General features: G+C 31.7%; 1 protein-coding gene across 1 annotated transcript in view; it reads left to right on the top strand.

Moving 5' to 3' along the window:
* LOC129218384 (monoglyceride lipase-like) overlaps positions 1-20,034 on the top strand; it is a 134,992-nt gene that overhangs the window by 35,414 nt on the left and 79,544 nt on the right. Inside the window, exon 2 of the mRNA XM_054852628.1 lies at positions 18,410-18,516. Coding sequence (XP_054708603.1) covers positions 18,410-18,516 — 107 coding nt within the window. The remainder of the gene's footprint in view (positions 1-18,409; positions 18,517-20,034) is intronic.

The raw sequence follows: 20,034 nt of genomic DNA, 5'->3' as shown, positions 1-20,034 counted from the left end.
CTGACGCAAATTAAATATCATTCCTGCCAAACCACTTGACTGCGCGATTTCTAATGCAAAACATAGACTTGGAAAATCTTACGTACGAATGGGTTTGACCCCCTCCCCTCCTCAAGTAAGGGTATGTAGAGATTTTTCCAACTCCCCTCCCCCTCGGGACCCTTACGTAATTAATGAATGGTCCCTTTTATTTGTAACGTATATATATGCTTAGAAAAGCTGAAAAATAAATAAAATGAATAGAGGGTAAAAAGATACTATTAAAAAAAAGCAAAGTTGAATAGTTTATGAGAGAGCTTGATGCAAGATGTCAACATTTTTTTATGAATTTCACTTCACAGCAGGACTTAATTTGCACGGAATTCGCAGGTGCTGAGTTCCTGTATCTCTTTTCAATTTTATGTAAATTTTTGCATTTTCAACTAAATAGAGACCATTTAAATGAAAAAATTAAATATAAGGGCAAGAGCTCCTGTACTTCTTTCGCCAGAAATGAAGCCCAACTTCAGTGATTAGTTTACTGCCAAACATGCAAAAATTAACACTCTTAAATGTTCCAAAAAATAAAACACATTAGGAAAAATCAATGTGTTATCAAAATTTTCATCTAGTATATTCAAATAAGGTTATCTATGCAGATGCTTTTCTCGAGCTTAGATAAATGTAATAATCTAAATTTAAAACTCATCTACTGAAGTATGCAGCGGCTGAGCTGTAATTTTTCTGCTGGATATGATGTTGAAACTTTAATAACACAATGCAGTCGGCGAGAATGAAAATATAAAAATGTTTTTTCAATTTTAGCAGAACAGCTCTTTTTGGAATTAAATTTAGCTACCCCGAACTTGTGCAAATTAAATTTTATGACCGTAAACTTTCTGAAAAATTCAGATTTTTTTAAAGAGCCTCTCAAACTCTCAGTTCCTCAAACTCGATTTAAAAGTAGCAAAAGAAGAAAACGAAATTAGTCCTGTTGATTGAAAAGTGAAAAAAAAAAAAAGTTTCAAAATTAAAAAATGATGGGCGTTCAGCAGGAGACTAGTTCCTACTTTAGGCGTCGAATGCATAAAATTAGTTTTTAGCACATTCATTGCCTTTCTGTGGAACACTCCAAACATAAGGACTCGACCGATACATCGGCGCCGATGGTTCAACAATTTAGCCATCGGCATCAGCATCGGCGGCCGATGCTAACTTGCAGGAAACATCGGCCCATCGGCCTTAAAATGCATCGAAAAGCCGATGGAATTGGCCGATGTTTTTGAAAAAAAAGGACTTTTGCTGTTTTACTTTTTAATACATAGTAAAGGGAGGTATTGTTTTCTTATAAATTTTTTACTTAAATTTCAGTATGTATTTCTATTTTAGTCACCCCTGAAGGAATTTTTAATTTTGCATTCAGGTACAAACAAGTTAATTATTGCGTTGTTTCTTGCAGCTGGATGTACGTATATATCTCTCATAAGTCATAACTCATAAATGGTAAGCTGCAGAAGGTTTAATTTTCGCATGTGGGGTGTGCGTACGTTCCAGTTGTGTTCTTCCCTTTTTGTTTTCGATCGATTGTTCTGAAAAGCCTGTTTACTCATTTTTTGTAGCTATTAATTATTTATTTCAATGCAAAACTAATATATCCTCTCAGACATATTGCCGAATTGAAGACCATGGAAACAAATATGAGATGGCGAACTCGGTTTTTGTGTCATTTTGTCAAATACCCGTTGAACCGACCGTAATTTTTAATTTTTCGATATTTGTAATATGAATCACAGTAATGCAATCTTTTCTGTATCGCTTTGGCGGAGTTACAAGTTTTGGGGCCCGTCGAAATATATTTTGGGACCCTCTTTATCACGGAATTAGTAAAACATTTATCATAAACATTTTTGTAACTCCTACGGTGCTCCTATGGTTATGGGACCTCTCGCGCAATTGCAACATTTGCTATATTTTAAATCCGCCACTGCATGTCAAAACAAACTCGGGTGCAAGTTTTAAAAGGTTTTTTCTGCTCCATGTTTATGATTATTTTAAACTCTATTTTTTACGATTATTTTTTGAATTTCCGACAGCACTTGCGTGCCCCTCCTCCCACTCCCTCAATTTCTGAAATTAAACTCTAGTTGTACGTACTTCTGAATTGTTTAAAACTAACACCATTCATAAAATTAGAGATTTTGATTTCAAACTTTACCTATTGTTTAGAAATAATTTCGAGCATTAATGTAAGAAATTGATTAAAAACGTTTTGAATGGTGACATAATTCGAAAATCAAAGGGACTCTTGAATTTTTTCTTCGGAAGTGCTGAAGTAGATTCAGAAATTCTTCCGAGGCGTTGGTGCTAGCGGTTCTGTACTAAAAAAAATGAGGCCGAAGTTGGGGCCGAAGTGTGAGTTACTCCAAAATCAGAGGGTGACCCCCCTCCCCCCCCCAAACCCTCTCTCGTCGTTTCAAGCATTTCTTAAATATTTAGCGATTATTTACTTTGGTCAACAAATGTCATTTTGCGTATTTCTCATACTTGTTTCACCTATATTTCGTAATGCGCCATCTTTTTTGCATCATTAATAGCGATCGATTTTTTTCTGTTGTAAGTAACTATTTTTATGTTTTTATATAAAATCAATGAATAAATTATTTTCGTTTTCTATAGAAAGGTTTCAAGGATTTTCTACAATGCAATTTTCTTTTAATTTCAGAAAATTATTGTTAAATTGAAAAATTTAATTTGAACTTGTTTGTAAAGGTTCATAAAAAATAAACAATCAAATTGTTCAATATTATGTGTGCAAACAACAGATCAATTACTATATTTATTCAGTTAATACCTTGATGTAAATATTGAGTTTGTTTATTGTAGCTGCGTTTCAAGAGCCTCGCTCTTTTCATGACTATTTCTTTTTTCAGCAAAATTAATGTCACTGATATAGCTTTTATGAAGAATGCAAACTTTTATATTCATAAATTTTAAATAAGTACAAAAATATTCCTATTATGATTTAATATTGTAGTTTATCTGTTATCTATTTTGTTTAATTTGATGACTAAAAAATATCTACGTGCAATCTTTCCTCTTTAATTGCGTAGTTTGTTGACGATTTCATAGTTTTATTCTTTTTTTTTCTTTTTTTGAATGATTAAACAACATAATTTAATGATTTTTAACTATTTTTAGTGTACCTAAATCCATACATTATTAGAATATTACTGAAATCTTAGTTATATGTTCAATTAAAAAAAAAAAACAAATCACTTGGTTATTAAACAGTCTCTTTGTTTTTCTTCCTTTTTCTTTCTTTCTTTTTTTTTTTTTTTTTGACTGTTATTCTTTCTCTTTCATCATACAGCAGTCAAAAAAGGAGAAACATAACTCCATCCTATGCAAATTGTACGTAGTACGATCCAAAAGTAAGGGGACAAGCTGCATAAAACCTTACCCAGAATAGTTCACATTACCGAAGCACATCCACCTTCAAAAGGTCACCTTGAGGGACTATGTACTTCTGCCAGTGTTCATATAACTTTTGGAATCATTTCTGGAAGCCATTTTTCGCTACCTTCTATGATGCAGCTTTATCTTTTCCTGACGGAAAAAAGCGGTGTCCATGCAAATGTTTTTTTTTTTTTTGCTGGGAACAGGTAAGAGTCACACGGAGCTAAGTCCGTCATATCAGAGAATTGATCAATCACACCGTGCATTCTCAACATGAAAGTTGCCTGCTTCCCCACAATGAAGTTAAAGCAGCACCGCAAGAGCCCTTACAGGAGGTTGCGAATAATGTCTTCCAGGAGGGCTTATAAAAGCTATACGAACGTTGGCAGAAGTGCATAGTCGTCCAAGGCTATTTTGTAGATAGATGTGCTTCGGTAATGTGAACCATTCAAGATAAGGTTTTATACAACTTGTCCTCGAACTTTTAGATCACACTACGTACGTATGAGTTTTCAACTTACTATTTTCATAACGTTTTTGAGTGACGCAAGTTTACGCGCATGAAGACATCACAAGCGAATTTGCGATAATTAACTGAGGAGGCGTTCAAAATGGATATTTTGGTCATCTATGTGTTCTTGGGTACATATGCATGTACAGATGTGCCGAAAAAACTTGTGAAGTTTAAATTGGGTGATCGTAAAATAGAAATTTAGGTCGAGAAATCAGATTTTTTTGTTTTTTTTTGTGATTACGATTCCTTATTCGTAGAAAGGAAACAAAGTGAAATGAATCAATGATCCTTTAAATCCCTGATAAACTTATCAATTTATTTCAGTTTGATTTTTTTTTTTTTTTTGTTTTCGCCATCGGCCATTCGGAGGAAAACAATCGGCCAACAATCGGCATCGGCCCATCGGCCAAAAAATGCCATCGGTCGAGCCCTACCAAACATGAAGAAACAAATATCTTCATCGTAATGAAAACAAGTTCTTTTGGTGACTTCTGCATAGCACCGCAAGTTTTTTGTATTTAACATGGAGTTTCTTGTTATTCTTAAACACTTATATGAGACAAATTTTCATTTTTCATGCTTTAACCTCTTCCCTCTCGCCTCCCGTCAAAATCACGTGGTGAGCCTTCGTCTCGTATTTCTCGTGCCCATGATATTTCCGGGCTAGAGCGTTCAAAGGTAATGCACTAAAAAGGTTTATATATATATATATATATATATATATATATCCATCTTTTTTGTCCGGATGTTTTTTCATTTCTGATTTTACATATTATAGTTGCACCAGACTTCTTTGAATGTTACTGGATGCATTTCATTTTAAACTAGATGTAAAATCGATCCCAAAATAAGCATTTGGGATATGTATTTTGTATTCTTAGCTCAGCTACTAAAGCTCTTGGTACACGTGATTTTGCGCTTTATGATAAACTATTTTTAAATCTTAGGTACATCATGGCTTGAGAGTTGACAATGTACCTGGATTCTAATTTTAGTATAATTTTATTAATCTTCGATTTAACTAAGAAAAATAACTTTTTTAGACTTTCAAGCTGAAAAAAAACTGAATACATATACAGTGAAATCCCGTTAGAACGAATACCAATACATATAGCGAAATATCCCTTTCAATAGAATAAATTTTCAGCACAAAATGGGCCGTCTAAACTTCAAAAAACAAACTACAGCCTGGCCCTCCAAATGGTACTCAGTGTTATTGTCTGATGATAGAAAAGTTTAACCAGTATGGTCTTGATGGATTTCAATATTATTAGAGCGATTTACGAAGTCTCCTCATGTACTGAGTCGCCAAATGGGTGGAGGATCAGTAACAGTTTGAACTGGTTTTTTGGCTCAAAGGAAAACGGATATTGTTTTTGTGCATTCAAGAATGACTTCCGAAAAGTACAATAATTTTCTTGAACATCAACTAGCCGTATACGGTGAACTTCTTGTGGCGAAAACTACACTTTCCAGCACGATAACGCGCTGATTCATTTATCGCACGAAACAAAAAAGTTGCTTTTAGCGCAAAGTATCTATCTGTACTGAAATCGGTTTCCATGAGGAAAATATTGCTAAACTATGGTGAAAATTTTTGAGCACTCCCTCCTTAAAATTTTGCATATGGGCGCCCTTGGAAAGAACATAATCATGGAACAAACAAAAAGACCTACCTACTCTTTCATAAGCTTGTAAATGAGATTTTCGTTGAGATGAACTGGATATTGGTTCTCAGTTAAAGTTGCGGTTAAATTTTGAATCGCTGCCTTCAGATTTGTTTTATTGTTGCAGATTTTTTTACATCTATTAATTTGCGAGAGGATTACATTTCTGAACACTTTTTCTAACACAGCTGTGAAAATGAATTAATGAATGAACTTTAAAATCAAAATCAGAACGTTTATCATACAAAGCAACACTGGTACCTTTTTTATTTAGTTGAATGCTGAGATCCAAGAAATTACCTGAGTCATTCTTATTTGTCTGTTTCAGCAAAAGTTCATTAGGGTAGATTTCTTTACATAAATTGCGAAAACTTGTGTTGTTAAAAATATAGATGTCATCTATATATCTAAAAGCTTCTATACTGTTTGTTAAAAAATAGATTTATAATAATACAAGAAAACATTGGCAAATGCACTAGAAAACGATGTAACCATCGAGATTCCGTTGATCTGTCTGTAGTAATTTGAACCATTGTATAAGTAATTTTCGAAAATACAAAATTTAACCAGGTTTATCCAAGAGTGTTTATCTAGATTGATGGAATTTTCATATTTTTCAAAAATTCTGATGAAGCGCCGATTATGAGATTATGGGGAATGTTCGTCAAAAGATTTGTCAAGAGACAATGTCTTCTTGCATTATTACGAATCTAATTTTTTTTAGCAAACAACAGTATAAAAGCTTTTAGATATATAGATGACATCATCATTTTTAACAACATAAATTTTCACATTTTATATAAAGAAAATTTACCCTAATGAACTTTTGCTGAAACAGACAAATAAGAATGACTCAGTTAATTTCCTGGATCTCGACATTCAACTAAATAAAAAAGATACCAGTGTTTTTTTGTATGATAAACGTTCTGATTTTGATTTTAAAGTTCGTTCATTAATTCATTTCCACAGCTGTGTTAGAAAAAGTGTTCAGAAATGTAATCCTCTCTCAAATTACTAGATATAAAAAAATCTGCAACAATAAAATAAATCTGAAGACAGCGATTCAAAATTCAACTGCAACTAACTGAGAACCGATATCCAGTTAATCTCAACGAAAATCTCATGTACAAGCTTATGAAAGAGTAGGTAGGTCTTTTTGTTTGTTCCATATTTATGTTATTTCCAAGATCGCCCATATGCAAAATTTTAAAGGGGGAAGGCTCAAAAAATTTCCCCATGGTTTAGCAGAATATTTTCCTCCTGGAAACCGATTTCAATACAGATTAGAAATATTAAAATTTGACATTTTTAATAACTTATTCACTAATGGCTGGAAAAGAAATTTTTATACATTTTTGCAAAGAAAAAAGTACTAAAAGCAAGGAAATTCTCATTTCTAGGAAGGGGGACGACTTGAGCCCCCACTTGCACCCCTATATGGGCGCTCTTGTTTCGTTCCATGTTTTTCCTCTTGAAATTGAGTTCATTTGTGTTTTCTTGTAGTTTGAATTTGTTCTGAAGGTGTTTTAATTAATGTCTGTGATGATTGTATTTTTGGTTTGAAAATGTTCCAATTAATTAATTTCTGTCTTGCTTATATTTTTGACTTCCGGTATCCCCTTTGCCTGACTTGTGTATGTCGAGGTACTAGTGCTGTTTTTTAAACATTTCGTCTGCAGCACTCACAAAACATCTCAAGGTTTTTGTCCTACCCTGGGGGAGTACCCCCCTGATGAGGCCCCTGGGTGTTTTGGGTTTTTGATTCAATTTTACGTTCCTTCTTGTTCAATTTTTACATTGCTATTAAATTTATCGTCTACCAGTATCAAAGAGCTGTCTGTGGCGCCTATTGACTGAGTTGTGAAGCTCGATTCAATTTAATTTAAATTGTCCAGGTTTAAAATGCAGTTTATGTTAATATATATATATAATTTTTTTTTTAATCCCAAAAGAGCATTAGCATCTTCCTGCATGTTACCAATGATTAAATGTCACATGAATATGTAAGTAAAAGTTATGTTCCAGCGGAAAGCAAAATCCAATACCAAAAGTGTACTTCGTTTCGATCGGGAGTTTCCGATGAAAGATTTCTTGGGGCAAATGTTTCGTTTTTCTTCGTGATTTCTTTTAAAGTGAATCGATAAATTCTCAGCTTCTGAAATCCAATTTATCATTTCCATTAAATCGAAAAGGGTCTTTGTAATGCTCTGCTGCAAATCAACTCAGGAATGAACATTTTTGCTTGTATTTTTTTTTCTCGCCAGAACAATCCTTAGCTTTTTTGCAAACGCAGCAATTTTGTTTCTTTCCTGTAACTGGAGAAAAGCTTAAGGCTCCAGTAGTTTTTAGAAAGAATTATGGATGTCAATTTCTCTCTGAAGAGAGGAGAAGAGAGATGCTCAAGGTTCTTAAGAGGATCAGTAGCTTGATTAACGAGGCAACGTAAATTAAATAAGGTACGAAAACGTGTTGATTGCATTTGAATTAGGGATGTGTCGTTCATGAACGAACGGGTCAAAAAGAACGAATCCTTAAAATGAACGGATCCGTTCGTTCACCTAAAAAATGAACGACCGTTCTTTTGAACGGTGAGCATTTGGAACTTGATTTTGATGCACTTGTGATAAAATGTATTTTTTTTTCTTCAAATACATTCACCTTCAAATTTTTAACTCTCAAACAGTCTCAAATTTCCTCTGCCTCAGTGTAGTACAATATAATCATTCCGAACCTTTTTAATTTTTTGCTTCATCATTTTTTTAAAGCGCTGCAGTTTATTTGTAGTTTTCCAATGTATCCATTCGTAATGTTTTGTGTAACTTGTTTTTGCTAGTAACAAAATGTTTGGACTTGCTAAACCTTCGTCTATATTGATTTGGCTTTATTTTTAACCTGCTTGGCGACTTCCAATTTGCTTATTTTACATTCAATATCCAAAGATTTTTTAATACGGATAATCACTGTCTAATTTTTTCCCCTATTTAAAAGTGCTTACTACGTGCTTAATTTAGTTAGCTTACTACGTAAAATTATTTTACATACTTTCGAGACAGTATCACTGATATTCACGAAGATTGCCTTTCTTTCAAAATTACGATTTTTTTTAAAGGTTTTTTTTCTCATAACGAGCAGAGTTTGCCATCAAAGTTTACTAAACTTTCGGAAAACTTTACAGCATACAAGAGAAATATAATTCTATAATTTTAAATGCAAATGTTAAAACTTTGATAAATTATGGTCATTTAAAGCAATTTTTCACTAAGCTAATTTTTAAGCTAACTTTTCACTGCTCATGCGCGAAAGATAGCAATTTATAACTTCATAATCCAAAACCCAACTATAGGTTACTCAACTCATGATAAAATTGCAGTTGAATATCTTAAAAATTCAGAAAGTTATCTTGGATATAATGAGCTGAATTTGAATAACTCTTGGATAGGCGACAAATCGTGAGGGTCCTTAATACTTTTAGTCATAAAGTGTACGTATACAGCGCTGTAGCTAGGAAAAGATATTTGAAGGAACGCACACTCTTCTTTTGGGTAGATGTCATGGTTGACAGTCGTTTGTTTTAAGTTCAAATAAGTTTAGTTTCGACAATTTACGCAAGTTTTTATTTAAAAAGCAGATGTTTTATGATTATAATATCGTTAAGTTTATGTACATTTAACGTACATAGTTTTAATAAACATTTCTTTTTTATCATGTTTTATATTATAGCCTTTTTTTTTTGCAGTTCTCGCTTTATTTATTTTGTGATTTACATTTTTTTAAAAATGTAACCTAAAGTACACATTCAAAATTATTTTTTGTTTTATTTTCATCTGTGACCATACTACACTTGAAGATTTATTTCTATTTAGAATCAGTGCTCTTGACGTCAGATCAATTTTGCAAATTTTCTGACGTCACGAAGTTTGTTTTTTATGGAGTAACGTTTAATAACTTAATTTTGTGACATGCTGAAATGGAGCCTGTGATTTTTGAAATGGGAAACATATCTTACCATTCGGCAACTGAGAAATATCTTCAAAATGAACAACAATTGCTTTATACATCTAAACAAGAAAAAAGGTTTTTTCGATTCATTTTTCATAGACATATTTTCTTACTATTAAATAACTTTAATTATTTTTCTTTCAAAGAATATTACTGATCTAATGAATCATTTCGAACATAAGTAGGTATGTCGTGCAGAGAGATCTACAACTTTTTTAAATGAACGAAGTCGTTCAAATGAACGAGTTGAATGAACGGATCAAAAGAATGAACGATCCTTTGATGAACGGATCATTAAAAAGAACGACATTACCCACCTTTAATTTGAATACGTTTTTCAAATTTTTTTTTCCTTTGTTTGCAAGGAATTTACTTTTTTCCCTCCAAGGAAAAAGTACAAAATGTACTAGCTTTGTTTTTTTTTTTCCTGTGATAAAACATGTACTTAAAGTGTATGGTAGTAAATAAGATTTTCGTTATTAGGACTTTAACGGATTTGGCATTTGCATTTCAACTATTGTCAGTAAAAGAAAAGGAAAGTATATAAGGACAAATGGATTTGTTATCACGTGTAAGGGCTTACGAGTTTAAATATTTGCATTGCATTCTTAGTTTAAATTAGCTAAAAGAAAGAAATATGCATTTATATTTTTTAATTTACCACATGCATTTGTATGTACTAACGTGAAAAGAAGCAAAAGTACGCAATTGCATATGCACATATGAATTTGCTTGTAATGTGGGCTCTAACAACACAGGCCTGTGAAAGTAAATTTTTTGAAAAATACAAGGTAAACAGTCATTGATATTTATGGTTTTTGGTGTGCTGATTTAAAAAATGACCTCTATTTTCTCCACACGTCAGGATTTTTTTAAAAATTGATTTCCGATGTGTGGAGCATTTATATATTTTTAAAAGTGAAATAATTCTAAACGAAAGTGAAAAACGCTGTAATATGAATTTATATATATTTTGTAAATTGCTATTTTTATGCATTTACATACTAACGTGTAAAGAAGCAAAAGTAAGCGATTGATATGCACATATGAATCTGCTTATAATGTTGGTGCTAAAAACATAGGCCTGCAAAATTAAATGTTGTGAAAAATACAAAATAAGCTTTCACTGATATTTATGGTTTTTGGTGTGCTGATTTCTAAAATGACCACTATTTTCTCCACACATCAGTATTTTTTAAAAAACTGATTTCCAATGTGTGTAGTTAAACTTTTAAAATTTTGTACAGTGAAACAGTAATAACGTTTCCAATTTCTTTTCTCTGCAATTCATAGAATTCTGAATGATATTTTAAACTGGAAACTCGCTTTTAGTTTTACAAGTAACAACAAGAACAATAATCCTCATTTATATAATACCGAATTCACCGATCCAGACGTCACCCCCAATGAAACTCGCGCCATGTCATGATAATTTGGTAATATTTTTTGGTAATGTTTGAAATGCAGGAAATGTTTTATTTTGACAAGGCTGAACTGGATGCGGTAACTTAACTGATTTACTGATAGGACTGTCATTTTAGGAGAACGACAAAACGAAAAAGTGAGCGCTATCTACTGGAGTTTAGGGTTAATCCACAGGAGTTAGGGTTAAAACTTCAACTATTAAAATATCACCAAACATGCAATTGCTTCGTTCAAATGTAGAAGCAATTTTCACCCTCCACACCTTGACGGTCGATTTTCTAGTTTGTAATAATAATATTATTAAAAAAAAAAACTATCTCCGGAAGTGTATCACTGAAAATCGGAAAATATTCTGTGAACTCTTCAAAAAACATTTTAAGCAATTTTTGATGTACTTTAAAACTTATATTTTATATATATAAAAATATATATATATAAATATATAAAAGTTATATTTTCTTAGAATCTAAATTGTCCTAATACTTTCTGCAATAAATGCAAACAATTTAAACCATTTATTTGCTTTCTTTAAATCACCAACATCTACACATATGCGAATTCTTAATAAAATCTATAACTACAATATTCGACTGATATAAACAAACTTGTAAGAAAAATATCTTTTGCATCCTTGTTACCAAACAAAGAAGACAAAGAAAAGGAAAATACAAACAATTTTCAGACCTTCAAGGTTACTTTTTTGGCAGTCATCCAGCTATTTTCTTCCTAACGTATTCCATTACTGTTATCACAAATGTGGACCATGGCCAAAAGCTTATCAAAAACACATAATGTCTTTCCAAAGCTGTCAAAAAAGTCGCTGATAGAATAAAGGAGAAGAAGAAAAAAAAAAAGAAAGAAAAGAAACCCTCCGATTTTTCCTTCGTCAGCTGTTTCTCTTCGAAATATTTCTTGGTCACTTCTGCTGTGTCGTTGTTTCGGAAGTTTTATCCGCGATTTAATTTCATCGCTTTTCGAGGGGGAATTAAATAAAATATTGCAATTTCAGTTCGCAATACATAAAGGCAAAGTTGAAATGGGTGGAGCTTGAAAACAGAACGCGCAAAAGTACTGTTTCTTCATTTTTGAGGAAAAAAAATCAACTATAAAAATCAGAAATTTTAAAGTAGAAGCGGTTTATTTTAAAGGAAAAAAAACAGCGTTCATTATTTTCTCAGAAAACATCAAGTTATTATTATAGCGTACAATCCTGGTTGTAAATATAACTTTATGTTAAAAAAAAAAAAAAAAAAAAATGTAAAAAGCATAAATAGCAGATTACTGCCTATATTACTGCATATATTCCATATATAGCAGTAATCTGCAATTTGTGCTTTTTGACGTTCTTCTTTCTTTTTTTTTTAAATCACTTCAGATATTTTTATCGAACAGTTTACTACGCATTATGTTTACTTCTTAAAAAACAATCTAAATCAAAAATCTGTAAACTGATGTTTAGTATCTCATTGCTCAAGGTATAATTCCTAAGAAAAAAAAAGTGCAGGAGCCCTATATATTACAGATCATATATTAACACGAAAATTAATTGAATTCGGAAAACTATTTGCACTATCTGTTCATTCTGAGTCTGCATGAATAAATTGATCAGAGAGAAGAGCAGACTCTGTAAATTACGGCAAGAATTTCAGAATATATACTTGCTTCTTCGTACATGTTAATGTCTACAATTTTATCCGTACGTTTTTAGACAAAAAGCAGAAACTTGAATTCCGGTAAATTCAACAATTCTCTCTCATTTATAGATTCATTTTTGTCATTTTTGTCTGTGACGGTCCCTTAAACAGAATGTCCCTTTTTTAGCGTTAAATACATAGAGATCTCTATTCAAAAGGGCCTGGGAAATAAAAAGTCCTTTAAATAGAGGTATTAATTATATATAGGGGAATGTGGGACAAAATGAAAGAGCGGGGCAGAGTGAAATGGTGAACTATTTACGCTGTTTTTAGCATCACCTATTTGATAATATTTTAACTATCGAGTAACAGATATAAGGTATTCCAGTCGGGAAAAAATTACCTCTGAGGTTGAAGGCATAAAATACAATGCAAGCAATTTTCAAAAATTGAGAATCATATTCTAATATTTTGCTGTAAGTCAAAAATTATTTTTATTGTCACAAAATGATAAAATTTTTATTAACATTTTAAATATTGATTAACGCCTACTAATATTCAGTGCAGTATTCATTTAATTAATTGTAAGCTTACGCTAATTTAAATGTTTTGTACAATTAGTCAATTGCATGCGGGGCAAGTGGATGGGACAAAGTGAAATAGTTCATTTCGTTTACTTATTTTTTAAATAACTTACGCATTCATTTACTAATGATTTCATTTAATCTCCTTCTTTTAAAAATTCACTTATTTATTCACTCTTCGTCTATTTTCTTACTCATTTACTAATCCTCATATTTTGATCAATTAATTTGTTTATTTTAATTGTTTATTGTTTCCCTACCTATTCATTTTTTCATTCACTATTTTAGTTACTCATTCATTTAATCAATAATGCTTTTAATAATCAGATAGAAAATATTTCATTCGAAAAAGTTTTATTTTTCACTTTGCCCCATGAAGAAAAAAAGGGGAAAATTTCCACCTTTTTTTAATGTAAAGATTTACTACCAAAAATTAAAAATAATGTTTCAATAGAAGTTTTATTGAATAATACATTGTTCTTTCTTTCTGTACTGTATTTTTCAAAACAAATTTCCAATTTGTTCATTTGGAAAGAAGAAAGATATCTTAACTATTTCACTTTGCCCGACATTCCTTTACAATGTTTATAGATATTTTTTTCATTTTCAATCTAGGGTTTTAGATTTGTAATATCTAGTTTATTTTAATGTATGTTCATTATAGTTACTGATCAATGATTAACAAAACTGAGCACTAGGATTACGTTAAGGCTGTTTTAAGACGGTCAACATTAAAGTTTGTCTAACCACAATCACTTAACTACTTGGTGAGCTGAGCGATTTACCTTCCGTCCAGAGGTTTTTCATTTTAAATTTCAACTTTTAAGTTCCTGCAATATATTCAACGACATTCAGCATCATTTCAAATGACCTTTTTTTCATCCTAGCTAATGCTATTTTAATTACGGTAATTATCAGAATATAAAGAGAGTACAATTAATTAGCTTTCTCATTAGCTTATTTTTAGCGAAAAGGAAGTACGCGTTTTTAAATGTGAGTGGTGATAAATATTTTCTCAGAGCAGCGACGTTGTTGAAGTGAAGCTTCTCCGATCAATAAAAGTTTTGTCTTTGAAGTTGTAATTTTTGTTTTTTTGGGGAGAATTAAAATTCGGGAACATTAAATGTTAACTATTTATGTGTTTAAGTTTAAAATTCTGCATGTTTTTTTTTTAAATGTACATTATATAATTCTAGAATATGCTAAATACATTTTAAAAGAGAGTAAATGTAACAGAAAATTATTAACAAATACATTTCATTCAATAATACTTTGATTAGAAAATTTTGCGCATCGCTAATTTGTAAATTACGCTATTTTAGACATTCAGTAGAACGTTACGCTGTTTTTTATGTTGTTTTGTACAACATCACATTGCACATTGTTGACTTTTCCAAAAGCTGAGTCTCATTTTTGTTTAACATCCTAATTATCAAAATGTGCTAAAATGTTCCAATAGCAATGTGTTCCATAATTATGTTCAAAACGTTTTGTAACTGTTGTTTTTACCACAAGTGAACTTGAGGCAACATATGTTATAGAATTTCGTTATTCTGTAGAAATCTTCATTTTATTGAATATTAGGTGAGCTTTACTCATTTATATACATAGAACTCTTCTTTTAATTGCCTTTTTACTCATTATAAGTATTCAACTTATGCAATAACACGAACCAGTTATTCTCAAGCATGTGACCAAATATAGAAAGTGGAAAATAGATAAAAGATATTTTTTAATTTAAGAATGCTCATTTTTCATTAATTTCTTTATCAAAAAAGAAGTCTTCCTTCGCTCTTATAAATGAAGGGTAGAAAAAGTGACTTAAAACGCCACTAAAAGATCTGACTTCCTAGATCTTGTAAAAAACATGCTTGAATAATTCCATTCTAAAAACTGAATGTTACCTAATGGAAGAATGTTGTAAATGAAGTATCATCGAATAATTTTGTAAAATTTACTTAAGTCTGCTGCATGCTAATACAGTCAAACAGCGTTGCACTGAAAACAGTCGAAGAAGAATTCTTTCGAATCACTGCTGATTGTTTCCCAAAGAAAATCTGTAACAAAAGCAGAAAACTTGGTATGAACGCTATTAAAACAAATTTCTTGTAGTATTTCACTTGTATCTTCATCTATACTAATAATATAAAGCAGTAGAGTTTGTTTGTTTGAACGCGCTAATCTCAGGAACTACTGGTTCGAATTGAACAATTCTTTTTGTGTTGAATAGTCCATTCATTGAGGAAGGCTATAGGCTATATAATATCACGCTATGGCTAATAGGAGTGGAGCAGCAATAAAAAATATTATGAAAACGGGAAAATTTAATTACAATATAAAATCCTTGGAACGCAGGATATGCGTAGCCACGGTGGCTCGACCTGAAGATGTGGGCATCGCGATCCAGTGGGAGTAGGTTCGAGTCAGCCATGAATCAAACCTCGATGATACTTTGTCAGAGAAAAAGCAATAAATAACGTTATCAAAACGTGAAAATGTATGTCCATACTAATATTATAAAGCTGAAGAGTTTGTTTGTTCGAACGCGCTAATCTCAGGAACTACTGGTTCGAAGTGAAAAATTCTTTTTGTGCCCAATAGTCCATTTATTGAGGAAGGCTGTAGGCTATTTTTTTTTAAATCAGATTGACCGAAATATTTGTAATTGCAAATTAAATGTTTAATCAATTGTTTAGATCTATAATTTCCTAATAGATGGCAGGGTAAGTTTAATTCTATGAATTCCAAATAGATGGCCGGGGTAAGTTAACACTTCAAGGTTAATCGCTGGCCGACAATATCGATAGCTGCGAGGAACCATGCCCATGCTACGATGTTGCGATCAGCGAACAGATATTTGAATGCTTTTTTTTTTTCGATTTTCAAGTACATAATTTGATTCTGTAGGATTTTTCTATTGGGTTTTGTTTTCCTCATTTCTTCAACGTTTGTTTATGTTCTTATAGTTGAAGATAGTTACTTTTCTAAGTAAATTGATTTGTCGTATTATTCAATTGTGATTGTTCTCTATAACGTTTTTATTATAGCATTGTTTATTTGGCGAAACACTTTAAATTGCAGGGGGAAAAAACGCTTCATCGCTAAAGGAAAGGGTTACGGTAGCGAGGTTGCTTGGCACGTTAAGCGATGAACTATGTAGTTGAAAGATTATTTTCAGTTTTAAAGCTACTGTTAATATTTTTCTGTGTTTTGGCGAATAGCTTTAAATTCCAAAGATACTCTAATAGATCTTTGAAAAGGTGTGTACGCTTTTAAGTTTAAGAAAAATGATCATTGCACATCAGAAGGGGGCGGGGTGTGTGGATTTTTTTTGTTCAACGGACTTCCTTTAACTTCTTACCACGGGCATCGACTTGCGGGTACTGCTAGTCTAAGATAAAATTATCCGTTGGTGTTTTGGGATAATAAATCAATAATAGCAAACCTCTGATTTCGGGAAATGATTCCAGAAGTACTTGACCTTTTTCAAGTCAGAGCTCTCAAATCGTGCTCACTTGAACAGATAAGTTCTGTAAGGCTTCAGACAAAAGATGCAGATCCAGATGATATATAAATTTATCCGTTTTTAAGAACAAACACCATAGTATTGTCCGTTTTCTACAAGAAGGCACTTGAATCCTCCCTCGTCACGTGATATCCGATGATTCTATTTTCCTGTTTTCGGCAGAAGATATATTCGGATCATAGCATTTTGATGTAAAAGCAGCAGTTTTTAAAATGTAAGAATAACTAAAATGACAACAGACAAGTGAAGCAAGTGATGTAAAGGACACTAACACTTTTTTGCACATTAAAACGCACGGCCAAGTTAAGGATGTCTGGGTTTGTCTCCTTTAGAAGCGCATGGATTGCTTACCGATCACCCCCGCATAAAACGGAACTCTTCGTTCGAGGAGACGTGGTGAAGTACCTTCTCGTGAAAAACGGACAATATTTTTTATTAGTTGGTAAGTTAAAGCGATGTGAAAGTAAGCATGCACTCTTAAAAAAAGTGTTTTTGAAAAGCTGTAAATCATTACAAATTTTAATTCGCCTTCTCACCTTAGTAAAAGAAAAAACCCTTTTGGTTCAATACGTTTTATGTTTTAATTACTTTTTAAAATTCTATCTTGTATGTACTTTATATTCCTCTCAGCAAACTTAAAAAGCGGAAAATCATCCTTTAGTCACTAGCTATGCATTATTAAATAATCTTAGTTCTCGAAAGAAAGCATAGGCTCGAAGAGTGAAACTAAAATAGTGAAAAAAAAAAATCGGCGTTAGCATTCCTCTTTTCTAATAAGGATAGATTATTGTTTGACGTTTTCAGTGATTAATGTGTTTCTTGTAATTTTACGTTTAAATATGGAAAGAAAAAATTTCACTTCTCATTTCGAAGGGAAAAAAAAGGATTTCCTCTCAATTTTTGCTTAAAACTATTCTTTAAATCAATGAATAAGTAAACAAATATAGTTGAACGATAAAAGTCTGAACGTCGAAAATTCGAAACGTCAAAAATCCAAAAGCATTCCCCAGAAGTTTTAATAAACTCAAACGAATTTAAAAGCTCTCTCATCAGCGATTTTTTAAAATGAGTTCAAGTATTTCCCTTACGAAAATCGGACAACTTTTTTGAGTAAAGTCAGTATATTTTTCAGAAGTTCATTCAATTTTCTTTGTTTAGTTACTGTGTAATTGTTCTTCGCAAAGTACATACAGTACTGTAAATATCTTTCATTTTCTTTCTTTAGTGAACAATGAAATAAATTTTTGTTAAGAAATATAATTACATATTGTAGTGTTATGTACTGTATTGTATGTTATGTATAAGCATTTTTGTATAACCACCTTATTTGATTAAGTGACTTACTATTTTCTTAAACGGTATTTTCTTGGTTATTTCAAAAATCCGAACACTTTGAAAGTGTTCGGTCCCAATTAGTTCATATTTTTGATATTTTACTGTAATTAAAAATTCATAGTTTTTTTTTAGTATCAGTTCTGTTAAATATAAAACCTGAAAGTTGAATGCTTATGTAATATGTTTTTAGTAAGAAATGCATATGATTGGTATTGTTTTGAAGAACATTTATATGATTTAGGATCCTAAGTATTTTATGCAATATTACAAATTACTATTTTTATTTGCAGAGCTTTGATATTTATTGCTCATGGATATGCGGAGCATTGCCTGCCATACGATCCACTTGCCAGAACTCTTGCCTTAAACAATTTCTACGTTATTTCACATGATCACGGTAAAACGCTTGTCAAATTTATTGCAGATTTAAGGGGTCACAGTACCTTTTGAATCTCCTTTTTTAAATTTATGTATTTTTTTTTCTTAGAAACCATAACATGCACACTCATTTCGCAATCAATAATTTATTTTCAAAACCTTAAAATATTGCCCACATTTTCTAAAAATTCAAAAAATTCAGGAAAATTTCTTTTAAAATCCCTAAGGATTTTTTGTTTTTGCACTTATTTAAAAAAAGTTTTTTGCTAATGAATCACAATAATCATCTCTAAAAATCTGTGCACTCATTTGTTTACATATGTATTACAACATTTTCTGTGGTTAATTATGCAAAAAATCGTATTTTTTTAAAAAAAATTTGTTTTTAAAGGTGTAACATGCTCAAACATTTGAGTACTTCTTAATAGAAAAAAAATCTTTGGATTCTAATAACATGAAAACACACACACACACAAAAAAAAAAAAAAAAAAAGATCACCGAGAAAAAGCAATTTAAAGTTTTTCTTTTGCCTAAGAACACATAACGAGCATGATCTAAAATTACTCATAACTTTTTAAATATTTGAACCAAAGCGATGAAACTTTTTCCCTGTGTTTGGAATAATTTGTAGTTTTGAAATAAGCAATAAAATTTTTTTTGATCGTTTTATCTTTTTTGAGGTACTGTAACTCCTTAATGAGATGTGCTTTATTTATTTCTTTCAATCAAAATTAGTATTCTATATATGTATCTATTATACAGGAACTGATAAAAAAAAAATGTAAATTTTTCTTTTCGTGTTCAGTGGGGCTGTGAAAGAGGCCATTTGGCCTTTCCCAGACCTTGTGCGCTCCCGACAAGGCATTAGTCTTTCATGTGCCACCATTAAGGCACAAGTAGTTTTGACACCCAGTTTAAACCAGATGGAGGCTCTCTTTGATGAAAAACTGCACTAGAAATTTATTTTTTGCCTCGGGAGCTCAAAGCCAAACGAATACTCAATGAAACTTTTACATGCCACATAATCATATTACATGGGCGCTGGTAATTTTCTGCATTTCGAAAATCCCCCCAACTATCCACCTCATGTCAGAACCCGGGTCCAAGGCGTAGAAGGCCAACGCTTTACCATCACGCCACCAGCCGGCAAGAATTGTAATTAAGAGCCAGGAAAATTTTTTAGGTGTCAGATTTATGAAGTTTGGTGAATTATTGAGAAAGTCACGGTGATCTTACAGAATAACAAATTTTAGGAATATGAGCCAAACCATGGTAAAATGCGTTGCACCGGTGACGTTTCAATAATTTTAATTTTATCGTGGTTTGATACCACATACGGCGGAAATCAATGACTTCCACGTACTGTATATTTAGGGAAGAATTGGGAGGTAAGGGACAGCTGCATTTATATGCTGAAATAAAATGCAAAAAAAAAAATTATTCTAGCTTGACCGGTAGATTTATCACAGTCGAGTCAAATCCACTACACGTAATGGAAAAGCTAGACAATATTTTTCACATTTCATTTCGGATTTG

This window comes from Uloborus diversus, chromosome 3 (assembly GCF_026930045.1).
Source record: "Uloborus diversus isolate 005 chromosome 3, Udiv.v.3.1, whole genome shotgun sequence".
Taxonomy (NCBI): Eukaryota; Metazoa; Arthropoda; class Arachnida; order Araneae; family Uloboridae; genus Uloborus; species Uloborus diversus.
Note: the sequence above shows the minus strand (reverse complement) of the source record. Positions and strands in the feature narration are given on the sequence as shown.